Below are 18,469 nucleotides of genomic sequence, written 5' to 3'. Positions count from 1 at the left end.
GCCAGCAGAGGTGAAGGTGTTGCAGGGTGGTGTCACCATCATCCGCTTTGTGTCTCTGGAGGCTCAGACAAGAGAAATGCCCATTATTTGGTGGTTGAACCGAAGGTGAGAGGAGGGAATGGGCCAGCACGGCTCCCTCATCCCATGCGTTGCTGAACAAAGGTGTTTCCAGTATTTAGGCTGGCATCTGGGGAAGCAACCTGCAACCTGTTGGTGCTGGATCTGGCCTGGTGTCCTTATTGCACCAGTGGCCACGGAAAACAGAATCCATTTAACAGGGAGGTCCGGATTAACAACCTCCTCTTGTGCAAAACCATCTGTCCTTAGATGAACAAAACCCTGGTACTGAATCTTGCTCAAATGTGAGTAAAATTTGTAGTGCGCAAATCGTCATTCCCCATCCAAACTATGCTGTGGGAACTGCACAGGGTCAGGCAGAAAATCTCACGTATGATGGACTTTCCTTGGGAAGCTGGTTTCTTGGTTTTTTTGAGGGGGCGTTTGTTCTGTGTTTGTCCCAGAATGCTAATTGGGATTTCACTGTCTGGCAGACAAACGAACTCGTGCTCGTACCCGGGGTGCATGCGGGCGTCGGTGCTGTCCCCACAGCAGGACCGGGCTCAGCACGAGGAGCTCCTGGGGCCACCAAACCCAGTCTGGTGGGGACAGACAGCGGGACAGCGGTTTCACCCACATGGACTCAAAACTCAACCTCCGCAGCATCCCTGGGTGGGGAACACAAGGCACAGGACTCAGCAAACCCCAGGGGCTCATTGACCAGGGGATGCGCTAAGTAGTTTGTCATTGATTTTTTCCTCTAGTTATCTCCTTTCTTTGGCATCTCTGTTTTCTCTGCCCTGGCAGCAAGAGGAAAGCAATAGATTTCTGTCTTTTTCCTTCAGATCTTCCTTTTCTTCCCCTGGCTTTTGCAGAATAACACAGCTCTGTGCCCAGAGCCGAGGTCTCCCGCACCAGCCAAAACACTGGGTTTGGGTTACAGGCAGAGCATCTCAGACTGCAGCAAAATTAACCCCAATATGCCTTGGGTGAGTTTGCTGGGCGAAAAGAAGCTGTTTCCACCAGTTCCTGTGTGACGGCATCTTGACAGATCGGGCTTTGCAGGAAAGTCAATTGCTCACAGCCATTGCGAGAAGCTGGAGGGAGAAAAATTATATATTTCCATGGTCTGGGAATACACAGGGAGGTGTACGAGCTCACCAGGGTGGCTGAAGGAGTGAAGGCAGTTTAGTATTTTACCAGTCATTATCAGTAATAACTGGATTTTCAGCCCTGAGAGCACACAGAGGTAAAAGAACTCCCAGATAATGTCTTTGTGGAGCAGATGAAGTGGTGGGAATGAGTCTGTGCAGCCCTCCCCTGCTCAATCCTGGCACAATCCCAGTCCTACACCGCTGTTAAAGTGATAGCATGAGCCACAAACTTATCTTATTCCTTCTCTATGATCTGCCTAGAAACTTGGGTACAAACTTTTTAGTAGGACCTATAGTGACAGATCAAGGGGTGATGGGTTTAAACTAAAGGAGGGAGATTCAGGCTGGACATGAGGAAGAAGTTGTTTGTGCTGAGGGTGGTGGGAGCCTGGCCCAGGTTGGCCAGAGAGGTGGTGGCTGAAGCATCCCTGGAGACATCCCAGGCCAGGCTGGACGGGGCTCTGAGCAACCTGAGCTGGTGCAGATGTCCCTGCCCATGGCAGGGGGGCACTGGGGGAGCTTTAATGGTCCCTTCCCACACAAATCAGTCTGTGATTCTATGATTCTGTGATCTCCCATGCAACCCCTGAGCCCTCTGCCCAGTAGGAATGACTTGAGTTTAGTATCACGTCCTCAGCCTGAAACCCCACAGGCCACCAGCAAACAGCCGCCCAAAGTGCACGCTGACCTTCCTGGGTGCTTGGAATGGAGGGGTCCCATTTCTTGCCCCTTTTTCCTGCTGGTTTTCTGCCAGGAGAAGGACCAGCTGCTTCTCTTTCCCATTCCTGGGGTGCATGGCCAGTCTCAGCACAGCTGGGGATGGGGTGAACCTTGCTCTGCTGGCAGCCGGGGCACCCCTAAACTGCAAGGAAGGGTGCTTGAAAGAGAAAATGAAAAGTGAACATGTCCTGAGTCATGAAGGTCATGAAGCCACCGTTCCCTCTGTGAGCAGCAGTTTATCCTCAGGTGCAACTCTGTGCATCAAATGTGTTTCTTTGCTGGAGTTATTTAAACCCAGAGGGATGGGTGCTGGCTCTCACAGGCATTTTGCAGAGGCAGGGAGGGGAAAAGAGCTCCCTCCTCACAGAAAGACCCAGCATGGCCCTTGTTGACCACGTTTCCCACGCAGGTACTGAAGGCACATCCCCAAACCAGCGTTTTCTTTCAGAACCCCCGTGGGAACGCCACCATGAGATACCCCCTGAGCCCCCACACCATGACAACATGGCAAGCAGAGAGCCAGGACCTGTGTCCGTGCATCCCGCAGCACACCCGCTTCAACCTGGACGGTGGCCGATCCGAGGAGCTGGGCAGGTTTTACGAGGTGAGGACACAGGGGACCATGGAGGGGAACTGGGGTGGCTACAGGCTCCTGCTGGCTATGGGCGATGGGGACAGACGAGGCCTCCTCTGCTGCCTGCACAGAATCACAGAATCGTTTTGGTTGGCAAAGACCCTCAAGCTCATAAAATCCAACCATAATCCACCCCTGGCACTGCCCCATGTCCCTGAGAACCTCATCTCCATCTGTCCAGCCCCTCCAGGGATGGTGACTCCAGCACTGCCCTGGGCAGCCTGTTCCAATGCCCCACAGCCCTTTGGGGAAGAAATTGTTCCCAAGATCCAATCTAAACATGGTGAGCCTCACTGCGCAAAATCCCTGCAGAGGCAGGAGCAGAGACGCCACCTCAGCAGCGAAATATGATTTCAGGCAGCTGGAGTGTTCAGGTGCTCACAAAACTGAAACGAGTCTCAGGGAGGGGTTAATTCCAGGCAACACTCATGCATGTGCACTCGTGCATGTGCATTGTGCATGTTTAACACATGTGGGCAACCAGGGCTGCTGCTCCGAGTGGGGCTGAGCACAAGGTGAGGGTCTTGAATGGTGCAAAAACTGTCTGTGGAGCAGCAGGCAAAGACTTGCATGCACCAACACCTGAGATAAGGACAAGGGGTGATGGTTTTAAACTAAAGGAGGGAGATTCAGGCCAGACATGAGGAAGAAATAGTTTGTGCTGAGGGTGGTGAGAGCCTGGCCCAGGTTGGCCAGAGAGGTGGTGGCTGAACCATCCCTGGAGACATCCCAGGCCAGGCTGGACGGGGCTCTGGGCAACCTGAGCTGGTGCAGATGTCCCTGCCCATGGCAGGGGGGCACTGGGGGAGCTTTAATGGTCCCTTCCCACCCAAACTATTCTGTGATTCCTCATTCCGTTATATGTGTGCCTGTGTACATACACATGTGCATGTGTGTATGCACATGCACATGTGTGTGCATGTGTTTGTGCGTGCACATTCGTGTTCCTGGGCATGTGCAGGTGTGTGCATCTGGACATTTGCCTTTATCCACAGCTGGTCCAGCAGCACCGTGAGTTTTACCGGGACAAGAGCGGGACACTGTACCCTGTTCCCTACTTTGTGCTGCCCACGAAGGAAAAGGAGAGATTTCCTCATCCGCTTGACCTGTGAGTACCAATGTCCCTGGGACATGGTGGCACCCAGTGCCCAGGGCTGGTGGGATGAAACCAGAGAGGTCTGGGGGAGGACCAGCCCCGCGCCTGATCCTCCTTCTCTTCTTCACCCAAACCTTCTGTCCTCAGAATAATGAGAGCAGAAGAAACCAGAATAACCTGAAAGGGAAGAAATAGGTGGGCAACGTGCCAGGCGTTGAGGCTTTTTTCCTAATTTGGAAATCCCTGGCTTGGTTGGTTGGTTGGTTGTTTTTTTAAAGGAAGCATCCTCCTGGCTGCGTCTTTGAAATCCTGGGTGTTTCTATATTTCAAAGCCCTCACAAAGACTGGAGCAGCACCCCATGGGCTCCACGTCCCACCTTCTCCTCTCTTCAATACTGTGGGACACCCCGCAGGCTCTGCTGCTCCCTGGGACCTTTCCCACCACCGGCATGGCTGAGGAGAGCTGAGGGCTGCAACTGGAATATTATACCAAAGTGGCTGCTGAAAAGGCTTGACGTTAGCAACCAGACATGTGAGCTGGCCAAAGGCCCAGCTGCCACCCCCAGGTTGCCCACCAGCCACCCAAGCTATCACAAATAGATGAAGTCTCCAAGTCACCATGGCCATGAATTGATGGGGGAACCACCAATTCCATCCCACAGCTGCCTCCTGGCCCTGCACAGCCAGGCTGGGCATGGGCAGTGCTGGGGCTCCTCTCCTCTGAGCTGGTGGGTCCAGTCTTCTGCTGACCTGGTACCTATAAAATATGGGGTCTTGGAGAGGGCAGGAGGTCATCAAAACCAAAAGGAAAAATGTGCCCTTTTGTTATTGTTCAAATAGCCATTTATGGAAAAAAGACATCAAAGAGTGACACTCCTGGGTACTTCTGGAGTCATCTCACCCAGCCGTTCGTGCATCTCCGGTGTGGGTTTCCTTTGCTCTACCCCTTGCTGTGCTCAGCACACCTGGTGGCAGAGCTTCCCAGCTTCCATCCTAATGCCTGCATCAGGGTCGCTGAGACCTTAGAGATGTCCTCCCTAAACCACCAGTGTCAGAACAGCTCATCCTCAGAGATGTCTCACCAAAACATCTGTTATCACCCAAAATGAATCCCTTCTGTTGCACCCCCCAGCCCTGCACCCCCTTGAGCAGAGCTGCAAACCAGGACAGAGCAGTGCTGTGGCCGTGGTAGATAGAAACCATCGCTCTTTGCTTCTCCTCCTTCAGTCTTTGCTACCGATCTGCCCGTGGCAAAGGGAATGTGGCCACTTAAACACCACAGAGCCCCGTGCATGCAGCCTGGGGTGTGGATGATGAAGTGATGTTGGAAGGATCCTTTTAAGCTCCCCCAGCATCACCCCGATGTGCTAATGGGCTGAGTAACCCCAAAACCTACTGGGAATGTCAGGGCAGATGCTGCTGAAGTTGGAGCATGTAAAGGAGCTCAGCAGCATCTCTGGGGCACAAAGGTGGGCAGAAGTAGACAAAGCACTGCTGAAACGTGGATTAAGTGGCTGGATATTTCTCTCCAGCACTGAAATCACCATGGGTATGTTGGGGGTGGAAAGAAATAGTTATAAGTAATTTTTAGCAAGAATGAAGTAAAACTCAGTGGGGACATAGAGTAGCAATTCCCTCTAGCCTTCGGCTCTGAGCATGACACTGACGTGGGATTGTAGAATCATAGAATCTTTTTGGTTGGAAAAGACCCTCAAGATCACCAAGTCCAACCGTTCCCCCAGCCCTGGCACTGCCCCATGTCCCTGAGAACCTCATGTCTGTCTGTCCAACCCCTCCAGGGATGGTGACTCCAGCACTGCCCTGGGCAGCCTGTTCCAATGCCCGACAAATGATGAGGATGATGATACTGGTTGTGAAATGGGCTGAAAATGCACCCACAGCTCTGCCAGCCCAGCCTGGGGGCTGAGCTGCCCTGGGAGCAGCCGGAGCCGGCGGCAGCAGAAATACGCGGGTGCCCTCTAGTGTTATCTGGCTGTGGATCAACAGGGGTGTAAAATCCAGGAGGAGAAAAAAAAAAAAAGCTCTCCAGTCATCCTCAGAGGGCTTCAGATAAAATATCTTAATACATTTTCCTTCTATCTGGCTGGATCTGCCGATGTTCTAACCTGTGCCCATAGCTGCTCCTGTCACCATGCACCTCGGAATTCAAGGTGCATCCTCCAGCTTCTCACATTTCTACATCCTCTAGGTCCTCTCTTCTCTGCTACTTCCCCTTAGGTAGCTGTAGACAATGAGAAGGTTCCCCTTTGCCTTTTCCTCTTGAGCATGAATACCAGAGCTCTCTGCCTCTCCCTGCACATCAAATCACAGGCTCACAGGATGGTTTGGGTTGGAGGGCCCTTCCCAGCTCCCCCAGTGCCCCCCTGCCACGAGCAGGGACATCTGCACCAGCTCAGGTTGCTCAGAGCCCCGTCCAGCCTGGCCTGGGATGTCTCCAGGGATGGTTCAGCCACCACCTCTCTGGCCAACCTGGGCCAGGCTCTCACCACCCTCAGCGCAAACAATTTCTTCCTCATGTCCGGCCTGAATCTCCCTCCTTGAGTTTAAAACCATTACCCCTTGTCCTATCGCAACAGGCCCTGCTCAAAAGTCTGTCCCCATCTTTCTTATGGGCCCCTTTGAAGTCCAGAAAGGCCGCACTAAGGTCTCCCCGGAGCTTCTCTCCTCCAGCTGAACCCCCCAGCTCTCTCAGCCTGTCCTCCCAGCAGAGCTGGTCCAGCCTCGGGTCATTTCTGGGGCTCCTCTGGCCGCTCTCCAGCAGCTCCATGTCTTTTGACTTGACATTTGACTGTGACCAGCCCCTGGAGGGACAGACAATGTGTCCTCAAAGGGGCAGAAGTGCTGATGACCTTGAAAGTAATCTTTATTTTCCTTCTAACTCTTCAAACTCTTCCCCATCCCCAGGTTCCTTCCTCATGCACATGTGTGACTGAACCCATCTAGATGATACCAACATGCAGAGCTGCTTCTGCATTAATGTTTGTGTCCTGGAAGTCGCGGGTATTTGCAAACAGGGGAGCACAGTTTGGCCTTGCAGCATCAGCTCTGCACGCGACACAGATAACATCTCCCCATTCTGCCTGTGTTTTCCTTGCAATACCTGTGCAATCCATGACAGCAAGACTTGGGGTGCACGTGTGGGGTGCTGGAGGTGGAGCCAGCGGGAACTCGGGATTTGGGAGCCCTGGGGTTGTGCCAGCCCCACGAAAACTCAAATTGAACAAATCCTTTTGGGTGGACAACGCTGCAGCCTCAACCTGCTTCTGCAGCTCTGCTGGGGTGAGAGTGCTGGGCTTGTGGGTGCCCCAGTGCCCTCAGAGCACATCTCAATGGCTGAGCCCTGCCTGCACCCCTGTAACCCCTGCCTGCACCCCTGCAAACCCTGCCTGTACCCCTGTAACTCCTGCTTGCACCCCTGTAACCCCTGCCTGCACCCCTGCAACCCCTGCCTGCACCCCTGTAACCCCTGCCTGTACCCCTGTAACTCCTGCTTGCACCTCTGTAACCCCTGCCTGCACCCCTGTAACCCCGTAACTCCTGCTTGCACCTCTGTAACCCCTGCCTGCACCCCTGTAGCCCCTGCCTGCACCCCTGTAACTCCTGCCTGCACCCCTGTAGCCCCTGCCTGCACCCCTGTAACCCCTGCCTGTATCCCTGTAATCCCTGCCTGCACCTGCTGCCTGTGCCTCTGTAACCCTCCTCCATGCTCTTCTGCTCCCCAGACCACCACTCAGCGCCAAGACCCGCTGGCATTTGCTGCGATTGTCATCGTTGGACCTACGGACCTGCCAGACCTTCCCCTCGGGGAAGAGGGTTCCCACGCAGGAGAGGCACAACCGAGACGTCTATTTTGAGTGCCGAGCCTAAGCAATGGCACCCACACTGCCCTCCGTGGAAACCTGCTTTATCCAGCCATGAGAGGAGCAATGGGAAAATAAAGGAGACGGAGCTGCTTGCTGTCTGGGGCTCTGTCTGCCATGGGGACATGCCCACGTGTGGCAGGGATGCTCTTTGTCCCTGTCCTCCAAGGAGAGGGGGCAGCAGCCCAACCCGCAGCTCCTCATGCCATTGGGGATGAGCCATGGGACATTGAGAGACATTGAGAACAGGCAGGAAATCAGCTGGCTTGGTGGTGTGACCATCCGACAGGTGAAATGTCCCCACTCTGTCACTGCCCGCACAGGCTGGTGCCTCCGCTCAGGTGGGAAGGCAGCTCTGCCAGGTCCAGGCTCTGCTCACGGTGCTGGGGGGTCACCCAGGACCCTCTGGCCTGGGCTGGGACAGCTGCTGAAGCGTTGCAATGGTGGAGAAGAGCACAGGGACTTCAGCGTCCTCAGTGACCTCAAACAACACTGTCTCTCAAAGTCTCCTCCTGGACAAGGTGTCCAGCACACAGCTGGATAAACACGCAATGCAGCTGGTGAGCAACTGGCTGACGGGCCAGGCTTGAAGGGTTCTAGTAAATGGGGTCATGCCAGGCTCAGTCACTAGCGGGATCCACAGGGATCCGTCTTAGGGCCGGCACTCTTCAATGTCTTTATGAATTACTTAGATTCAGCACTTGAGGGATTAATTAGTAAGTTTGCCAATGACACAAAATCAGAGGGAGCTGTCAACACTCTGGAGGGCAGAGAGGCCCTGCAGAGGGATCTGGACAAACTGGAGAACTGGGGAATCGCCAGCTGCATGAAGTTCAACAAGGGCAAGTGCTGGATTTTGCACCTGGGACATGGCAACCGCAGCTGTACAGACAGACTGGGGGATGAGAGGCTGGAGAGCAGCTCTGCAGAGAGGGATCTGGTGGTTCTGGTCGATGGCCAGTTGAACATGAGCCACCAGTGTCCCTGGAGCCAAGAGGGACGCATGTCCTGGTGCACCCAGCACAGCACGGCCAGCCGGGCACGGAGGGGATGGTCCCGCTCTGCTCTGCGCTGGGGCGGCCTCACCTGGAGCATTCACTGTGTGCAGGGCTGGGGACACAGGAGAAAAGGAGATAAAGCTGCTGGAGAGTGTCCAGAAGAGCCTACAAAGTTGGCGAAGGGTTTGGAGGGGAAGCCGTGTGAGGAGCGGCTGAAGTCCCTGGGTTTGTTCAGCTGGAGCAGAGCAGACTGAGGGCAGAGCTCATGGGGCTGCAGCTTCAGCAGGGGAGCAGGAGGGGCAGGGCTGAGCTCTTCTCTCTGTGACAGGGACAGAACCCAGGGAATGGCAGAAGATGTGCCAGGGAGGGTCAGCTGGACATGAGGAAAAGGTTCTTCACCCAGAGGTGCTGGACACTGGAACAGGCTCCCCAGGGAGGTGTCCCGGCCCCAACCTGACCGTGTTCAAGAAGAGACTGGACAACGTCCTCAGACACACGGGGTGACCTGTGGGGTGTCCTGTGCAGGGACAGGAGTTGGGCTCCATGATCCTGTGGGTCCTTCCAGCTCAGGACACTCTATGACCCACCACCCGCCTGACACCTCAGTCTGGACCTGAGACCCCCAACTCGCCCGCTGGTCCAGCTGGAAGTTTGCTGGTGGGTTCCACACACGCCCCACGCCCCCCGGTTTGGGGGACACAGACACTCGCTCCCCCCCAGCAGCCGGGACCAGCACGTGGGCTGTGACCCACGGTCCTGCCCCAGCTGCCGGTGCTCAGCCCGGCACCCGCCTCCCTCAGCGCTGCCCAGGGAGCTCATGGGCAGGAGAACATCCCCAGCCCGGGGGTGAAGAGCCCACTCGCTCCAGTGGCTGCACTGGGACCCCCCTCACTCCAGCAGCTCACACCACAGGCCAGGGGCACCCAGAGCCCCAGTCTGACTCCAGTACCTGCCCCAAACCCACTCACACACCCACAGGCCTCACCGGTCCCTGGCCCTCAGCCCTTGCAGCTCACACTCACAACGCCCAGGTTTGGTTCCTGCCCTTGTCTCCATGGACGCTTTGTCGGGATCCTTGGGTTTGGTTCCCCTTTTTCCCTCAGTTTCCCAGCTGACCAGCTCCCCGCTCAGATAACCTCGCTGGAATAAACCTTCTCAGCCTCCCACCCACCATCAGTGGGACTGACCAGGCTGGGTTCCCACCACCGCCTCCCTTCTCATTTGTGGGGCAGATCTGCCTAACTCCCTGTTCTTGTTTGTGGCTTCCTCCCCTTCTTATTATCCCTTGAGACGCTGAAGAAGGTCCTGGAGCAGACACCCTGAAAGGAGCAGACGCTCCTTCCACACACCTTTCCACAGACCACGGCCCAGCTGCCACCTGCCTGTCTTCACAGCCCAGACGCTGAAGTCACACACAACCGGGGCTCACCTGAAAACAGAGGACACAGAGACCAGCCCTGTCCAGCTCGACTACTTTATGAGCAAAGACTACGGGGGATTACACTGAACCACCACTTTGGGCAGCTCTCCAGGAGGGCTCGGGCCTTGGCTTTGCAGCGGCGTTGCAGGAACTGAGCAGCAAAAGCCTCCGACCACCCCACGGGTGCAGTCCAGCTGGTTACACGTTCTCCAGACCGCGGCTCCGTTGCCACCAGCCTGTCTTGGCAGCACAAACACTCACGTCACACACTGCCGATGGCTGCTGGGGAAGCTGCAGAGGAACGTAATTCTCCACGTTGGTCAGACAAAGGCTTTTGCTCAACAGCAAAGCCAACGGCAAGAGCAGTTGCTGTCCCGGCGGGGAGCTGGAGGAAAGCTCCCCAGGTCCAGGCACCTGTGTAGGAACCCCAGCACATGAAGTATAGCTCATAAACCCTTAGACACACGGTGTGAACTGTGGGGGTGTCCTGTGCAGGGACAGGAGTTGGACTCCATGATCCTGGTGGGTCTCTTCCAACTCAGGACGTTCTGGGATTCTATGATTCTGTCCCACAGCCCTTTCTTTAAGTGCGACAAGTACTCTCTGCAGGAAAACTATTGTTTTGCCGTGTCACTTATTTTCTCGCAGCAGCTGATAAAACTGGTACTTTCTAATGCTGCCTTTGCTCTTTGTCTGGCTCTTGGTCTTAATCTTGGCCATACGACTGCTCGCTGCAGGAAGGTTTTCCTCTTTTGCTCTAAGGCACAGCGGAGGTAAATATTTACGGCAAGAAGGGAAGAGGATTCTGAATTTATATTGAAGCAAGGGAATTTCTGAGCAACGGCAGGAGTAGCATTATTTCACTCATCTTTGGGAGCAGCTAGATAAAGTTTTCTTAATGTGGCTTGAGGTCATAGTCATTGTAACAGTATATTGTGGACAGGCTTGTACTAGGTTCTTCTAAAATACAAAGCAGCTGTGGTTCTTCATATCGACTTGGCCTTAACCTTCTCCAGTTCATCAAGCGCTTCCTGCTTTGTAATTCTCTGCCACAACTCAGGGATTTCTCCTTTTCCATGAAATTTCTTTTTGTATTGTTCTTCTATCTCTGTCCTGAAATGACACACAAACCATTTCCAGTATGCTTGCACAGATGGATCGGGAGGAATGCTCCAAGAGGAATAAGGACGTCCTGCATCCCGGTATCTCTTGTAGGGGGTCCATTTGTGTCCATCGGTGCTAAATGAACAGTCACTTGCAACACTACTAGAACAAATATCAATGACCAGATTGTCTGTATGATGCCACCGCCATCCCTTCAAACCTTGTGGACGATGGTAGACAACCCGATGGTCTCCATCGTGATTCGGCATGGTGTTTGTGCAAACCGCCCCACAGAAGGGACACTGCTCCCAGCACCCTGCAAACTGCTCAGCCAGGATCGTGTGGGGCTGCCTTTCAAACCGGCTCATATCAGCTCTAGCAAACTCTTCCCTGAGCTGATCGTTCAGAGGAGCCAGTGCTTCTGCCATGGCATTATTCAGGAACTCTATGTCTGTTACCTCCTGATGCTCAATGCCCTTCAGGTCCCTTCTGGGCAAGCTCAGCACCTCTCCAAGTGCCCTGCAAAATTCATCCAGCCAAAGAGAGATTTGGTCTTTTCTGTCTTTTCTGTCTTTGACAACATTGGTTGACGCAGAAACAGCTGACTGGATGCTCTCATAGCAGTGAGTAAGGGAGTCATCTAAAAACTTCTCCAGCCTCCTGTTCTTGTCTAAACAGTAGGTCTCAACACGTGTCTTAATGTAACTCTGGAAAAAGTCTCTTGGGAAACGAAGGTACTCCTTGAACTTCTCAAACTTTTCTTCTTCTGCCAGGTATCTCAGGATGCAAACTTCCAGAGAGGATCTATTGCCATGGAAATCTGGGATTGTACCCTTCATGTCTCGAGCTATGGCCAGAGCTGTCCTCTCATAGACCGCCTCGCGAAGAGCTGGGCCAATCTTTTCACACAGGAAAGCAGCAAATGTTGTGACAGAAGTGGCTCCTTGGCAGGAAATCTGGAAACATGTGAAGAAATCTTCTTTCTTGCTCTCCAGGTAGACGGCTGGATCATTTGCTCTTTGGAACGCTTCGTGCATGGCTTTAAACCTTCCTGCTGCCATTCTGCACAGATACAGTGATAAATCTATTCTGTAATCTTTATTAAAACTGTATTTTGCATCGCTATGGACAGAGTTCATACCTTTCTCTACTTCATGCAGTACTTCATGAATGAAACTCGGACTGTAATCCCTTTTTTCCTTTTCCTTTTTCTCAATGTTTGCCAGCACACGTGCTATGATGTTATCTGTAATGCGGTGTATGCTGTTCTCATCAGCATTATCCAAACTCACAGTCCGGAGTCCATACCATATTGTTTTCTTAGCGACATGTTTCTTCAAGTCAACAGAAAACTTTGGATGTTTGGGAAATTTCCTGATTCGTTCATGGAGGTGAGGCTCCTTAAAGCGATCTAGAAGGACATTTTCTATTTCCACATCGATATCAACCTGTTCTGGAGGGGGAGTAGCAGAGGAGACTTCAGCAATCCACTTTGCCCATAGAGACATGAAGTTGTCTCTCAGTTCTCTCTCACTCAGGCTCTTGCCTTTCAGATGCAGAGCCAACTGCCTGCTCCTTGCCAGGAGCTCATTTTCGTATTCTGACCTCCTTTCCTCCAGTTTACCCTGGCTCTTCTTTAGTTCTATAAGGTTCTGACACTTCTTTCTAGTCTCAAGAAGAAGAGATTCTTTTAGGTCTTTCAGCTTCAGTTCCGTGTTGCCTTTCCACTGGACCAGAATCTCACAGTCTCTGTCTTCACTGAAAAACTTTTCCATGTCTTTAGTAATGGCATCACTTGTCTCTTGCACTTGATTTTCAAGGTGTTCTCTGCCGACCTCCTGCAAGTCCCCGTTCCGAATTTTATTGTCCAGCTTCATTTGCAGGTCTAAGAAGTGACTCCTCAGCTGCCAGGCCCACTGACTAAATGCGGTTTCCAGTTTCTTGTAGGCAGCAATCTCCACTGAATTCTTGAAGCTGAAAACAAAGTTTTCATTCAGCAAAGCATTCCAGAGGTCACTAATTCGAACTTTCAAGCCCGAGAGCCTCAAAATGCTGCCCTGTGCCTCCTTCTCGGCTGCTTGGAGAATTTTGCTCTTTAATTCCTGCACGTTCTGGCTGTAGGTGGGATTGGGTGGTGCCATTGGGGGGTTTCCTTCCCACAGGTGGGCAAAGTAATGGATGTGGGTGTTCACGTCAAAGCGGATGACATCGCTGAAGGAGGAGACATCACAGAATTCCTGCTGGGCAGCTGTCTGGGTCATTTCATCCAGCTTTTCCTGCAGACGTCTTTGTCCTTCCATGTTCTGCTCCCTGGCAGTTATTTCTCCCACATTTTGGTGCACAAACAGGCAGCCTGGAGAAAGTTTTACTTGCTTCATCCTCAGAAAAGCCTGCACAGCAATCTGAAGGACATCTTGCATTTCTGAAGGATTTTCTCCAAAGATATTGATCAGAGTCATGTTGCCGATGCCAATGACAAAGGTGGCCAGCTCGTTGTTGTGATTGAGGGACTGTTTATTGGCCACCTCTATGGCACGGAGTCCCTCTGTGTCAACAACAAGCATGTAATCAAAGCCCAAATCCTGTTGCAGCACCTTGTCCAACTTAATTAGCTGCATGAACGCTCCCCGGGTGCATCTCCCTGCACTGACGTTAAACTGAAGACCAAACATGGCATTCAACAGGGTTGACTTCCCTGTGCTCTGGATGCCAAGCACTGAAAGAACAAATACTCGTTTGTCCCCCAGCTTCTCAATTAATCTGTCAAAGATTGCTCCGACCCATCGTAATGGTACGTAAGAAGCATCACCATCCATCAGCTCGATGGGATACCCGGAAACCATCAGATCAGCTGCAATTTCAGGTAGTTTGACAACATATTTATCCTTTGAGTTCATTGATTCCAGAGCTTCATAAATCTGCCCGACCTCTCTCAAAATATGCTCAAGGCCAATGGATGAATCATTAATTTTAGTGGAGAGGGCCTCTAAATCTCTCTCCAACTGTAGTTTCAGATCATTGTTTTCGTTGCTCTTCTTTATCGCCAGGACTTGAGACCATAACTGGTGGTATTGTCTCTTCAGGTCGTCAAGGTGATCGGAGGACAGCTCATCCATAAAGACCTTCATCCACTGCAGGAAGTATTTCTTGGTATCTGCTGGCTGTGACTGGAGAAAGACAAGGACTGATTTCATCAGACCATTGAGGGGGGATGCTTTCTCTAGTTGCTTTCTTCTTATCGACAACTTCTTTGATTCAATTTGGCTCCGATGATGCTCTATGCTCTTGTTCCCCTCTTCCTGCAAGCGAGTGAGTTCTTTGTCACTTTTGCACCACTCATACCACAGTTTTCCTTGAAGAGGGAGTAGCCGGGACTTGATCTCAAACAATTGTTCTTTCTTCAGAAGCTTCACCAGCACCATTGCCTCTTCTTTGGCTGTCACACACGCCTCTGCATCTTCATCGACCAAGAACCCAAGCTTGCGAGCTTTGTCCAGGCAGGCGTGGAGGCTGAAAAGTGTGTTAGAACCTGCCAGGAGATCCCTGATTGTTCTTGTCAGCTTGCCCGTTAATTCTGCTTCATTTCTGTTCTTGATACCAATTTTGATGTTCTGGCTAGATCGGCCAGCTGCAACATTCTCCTTTTCGGTGAAAAGACAAACCAAAGGCCTTTGCGACTGCCACAGCTCACATAAAATTTTCATCCCTTTCTTGTCACTCTGATCAGACTCAGATACGAGAGCCACGGTCACAGCAGATATCTCCTGTAAAAACTGTAGCTGTTCTTCGTGATCCCTTGCGTCTCCATGCAGGTTACAGAAAGCAACACAGCGGTCAAAGCTGTCATCATCACTACCCCGGGGACAGTACCAGGAGATCTCCACAACACCTTTCATCAGCAAACAGGCTTTGGTGCTGCCTTTGCAATGTCGGTGGAAAAAAGTGTCGTGTTTTTGTTTGTTCAGCAAAGCATTCAGGATCTGGGACTTGGAAGAGGAGGGAGAACTGCCGATCCGTAGGAAGGACACGATGGGGGTCTCGGCCTGATACATGAGTTTGTCATTGTAACTGTTACTTCGGACCTGCTTTCCCGACTTCGTGACTTCTTTCCAGCTCCTTTTGATTTGGCTGAGGGACCAGAGGGGGAACTCTATCTGTGAAGTGCACGGGTTTGGGACCAGGAGGGGCAGTGCAAACTGGCAGAAGGCAAGCTTTGTTGCAATGTACTGTCTCATGAAATCATCAGCGCAATGAAAAATGGCCATCTGGAGGTCCATGGGGTGCACGTGACTCTCTCTACTGGCAGATTCAGGGGCTTCTCTCTCCAAATCCATGAAAAAGTCATCAAAGGAATCCAAGGGTCCATGCTCTTGCTCTGCGGGTTTTGGCACGGGTGTGAGTCCTGGGTCGCTCTCGTCCTTGCAAGTCAGGTACCTCACCCGATAATCCACAGTTAATAGCTTTTGTAAGAAGTAAAATGGTAGTTCATTGTCCTTGCTGGGCTGGCTGTCATGTAAAGATGTCTTGTGTATGACGTGCAAATCTTCTGTCCCCATTTTTCTTGGATAGCGACTTTCTAGTCCAAGGCGCTTAAGTAAGCGGAGGAACTCTTGGTTTGCAATGGCTTGACTTGCTTTGGATTCGCTGCTGTCTGACTTGGATTTGGACTGACTAGAAGGCATCAGGACCTCCACATCCAAGATGTTCTCAGCCCTGCCCACTGACGACTCCTGCTGCTCCAGCTGCCTCTGGATGTTCCCCAGCACCTCCATCATTGACTTCTCCGGTGGGGCCCAGTACTCTTTGGGAATCTCCATGGCTTTCCACAGAGCCTCCTCTTTCTGTCTTAGAGCGTCCTTGCTGTGGCTGCGGCTGGCGTGCATTTCTTTCAGCTCCTTCAGGAGCAGCTTGGCCGCTTCTTGTCTCTCCTTCATCATCTCCAAGCGCTTCTTCTGCAGCTCCTCAGAAGCTGCTTTTTTGTCTGTTAGTTCCAGGAGTTTTTCGAGTGCCTTTGCTTCCCAGGGGTACCGCAATTTGCTCTCCAACATAAGGTAGTCTTCATATTGCAGATGTTTCAGGGCTTCTCTGGAGTTCACTCCCAGTATCTCCGACAGTTTGGGCAGCCAGTATCCAGCATCCAGTCCTTCCTTCTCACATGCTTCTGCCAGCAGTTTCTTAGCAAGACGTGCCTTTTCCTCATCTTTGTGTGTGTCCTCCTGTGAAGCCATGGCTGTGGAAGAGGAAAACAGACTGTCTTTAAGGTATGTTACGAGAGGCCATGGCCTCTTACAAGAGGGCTCTCCAGCTGCAGGTCCAGGGGATTCCTCCTACCCGGCTGCTGGAGCCCAGCCGGGGGCACCCCAAGACCTGGGGGTCCCCATCCCCAGACTATGCATGTTCCTGCTGCTTTCCCATTTGCAGCTTCAACCCGTAATGGAGCTGAGTGTGTATCCCAGAGACAACACACGCACACACAGACTTGGCCACACAATGTGTCATGGGCAAGGTGCCGCCTTCAGCAGCCCCCACACGTACCCAGCAGGACTCATGAATACGTGGGTCCAGACAGCCGGAGCAGCCCTGGAGCCCTCGAGCACCAGCACAGCCCCTCTGCCCACCCCACGGCCCTGCCTGCATCGCGCACCCTCTCACCAGCCCCACGGGTCTCCTCCTGGCTGGCTGGCCCAGCTTGCTGCTGGCCAGCAGAGCCACACGCTCACGCACTCGTCTCACGGGCACCCCACACTCGCAGGACACACTGCCCCGAACACCCGGCCCCGGGCACACGGGCTGTGCCCTGCGGTCCCGTTCCCGCTGCCGGCGCGGAGCTCCTCACTCACCTCACTCACGCCCGTTCCCCCAGGAGCGGGTTCTCAGGACACACATCGTTCCCACCCCGGCAGATGGGAAAAATCCAAGTTGTCCCTGTCCAGAGCTGTGCCTGGAGCATCCTCTTGGCCCCTCATCTGTGACTGGAGACTTTGGCTCTTTGACCTTGTCTGATGATGCTCTTACTCTACATGTGCCTTTACTCCTTTTTTTTGTATTATAATACAAACCTACTAGTTGTCTCTGTCTCAATTCAGATGGATACTGAAGAGATTCCTTCAGTGCACAAAGCCTTCCCGTGCATTCAGCTCTTGTCCCATCAACAACACGAGACTCTTACTCAGCCTTTCCAACACTGATATTGAGCCAGGGGGCTTGAGACCCTTTCAGAGAGAGCCTTTAGCGTCAGCTTTTCCTTAAAAGCCATCGAAGATTTAGGCAATAACTCCAGGGCTGTGGGGTCTGACTCACCTCACCTCACGGCAGATACTCCGTTTGGTCAGGCGCTTGACTTTCCAGCGCACACAGGCAGCCAAGGTCCCCAGCTCAGCTGGCACAGCGCACCGTCACCTGGCAGGCCTGGGGGACACGGCTGGGGTCTTCAGGAGAAGATGGGGACCACCTCAAGAACTCGGGAGGAAAAACAGCACAAGGGAAAGGCCAAAATCCTAAAGGAGAAGACCAGAGAGTCAGGAGGTGGCTGTTGCAGGACAAGGTTAATCAAACTAACTCTTACATTGCATTTGATTCCTTTAGCTCTGTTCTTTTGTTTCAATAACCTCTTCTAACATGAGTAGGCAACCGAGCATGAGTGGCCAGGTTTGCTGGAATTCCAGGCAGCACGTTGTGAACCTGTCATGACCTGGTCACTTGGTGATGGAAGCGTGAAGACCGGGACCTGCAGATAGAGAGGAAACCCTGTCAGCAGAGGCTGCAAACCATCAAGGTAAGAACAGTAAAAAAGCTGCAGAGAAACAGAATCTAAAAAGAAACACAGAAGCCCCAGACCCAGAATTACCCTTGGACCAAAAGGTGCATGGACAGTGCGTGAAGGACACGTGAAAAGCAGGTGCAGAGACTGTGACAGTTGAAAAGTTCAAAGCTCTTTTGTCTCGAGGTCCCTCCTATTGACAGGCACCCAGTCCAGACTGTTTCTTGGTAGTACCATTCAATTTATTTTTATTTTATCATCTTTGGATTAAATTACTTTTTTAAGCACAGACAACTGAGACTATGCTACGGGAAACCTGGGGTCAAAGTCATTTCTTTAGCAATGGCAACCCATCCACGAGGAGGATTCACTCCAGGGAGCAGTGGAGGCCACCCTGTATGGGAATGTAGCGGAAGAATGGTGAGGAGGTTGGTTAAATGTAAATATGCTCAAGTGACTCCCACCTGTCTGTAGAAAAAGCACATACATCACAGTAATTGTTTTACTGACCTTGTGTGCTTGATGAGTAGAACCTCTCTGTTAGATAACATAGGCCTGTGAGAAATTCCAGGCACCTTATCACTATGTCTGAGATTCCTGCTTTGTTGTGAGCAAGAGCAGGAGGCTGCACCTGCCCGAAGCCTT

The 18,469-nt window shown here is 52.4% G+C and overlaps 2 protein-coding genes across 2 annotated transcripts; one reads left to right on the top strand and one right to left on the bottom strand.

Annotated features, from left to right (window-relative positions):
* Positions 1–2,400: 2,400 nt before the first annotated feature.
* Positions 2,401–7,549, top strand: CIMIP2C (ciliary microtubule inner protein 2C). Its single transcript, XM_065630370.1, has 3 exons — positions 2,401–2,535; positions 3,561–3,673; positions 7,405–7,549. Exons 1-3 carry the CDS (start codon positions 2,401–2,403, stop codon positions 7,547–7,549), a joined length of 393 nt encoding a protein of 130 aa, XP_065486442.1.
* A 3,397-nt stretch (positions 7,550–10,946) lies between these two features.
* LOC135986478 (interferon-induced very large GTPase 1-like) lies at positions 10,947–17,783 on the bottom strand. The gene is made up of 3 exons (XM_065630442.1): positions 17,630–17,783; positions 17,365–17,561; positions 10,947–16,294 (listed from the first exon to the last, which is right to left on the bottom strand). The coding sequence occupies exon 3, from the start codon at positions 16,290–16,292 to the stop codon at positions 10,947–10,949; it is 5,346 nt and encodes a 1,781-aa protein (XP_065486514.1). The 5' UTR covers positions 16,293–16,294; positions 17,365–17,561; positions 17,630–17,783.
* Positions 17,784–18,469: the final 686 nt, after the last annotated feature.

Source organism: Caloenas nicobarica, chromosome 3, assembly GCF_036013445.1.
Source record: "Caloenas nicobarica isolate bCalNic1 chromosome 3, bCalNic1.hap1, whole genome shotgun sequence".
NCBI lineage: Eukaryota > Metazoa > Chordata > Aves > Columbiformes > Columbidae > Caloenas > Caloenas nicobarica.
This window is presented reverse-complemented; position numbering and strand designations above follow the sequence as displayed.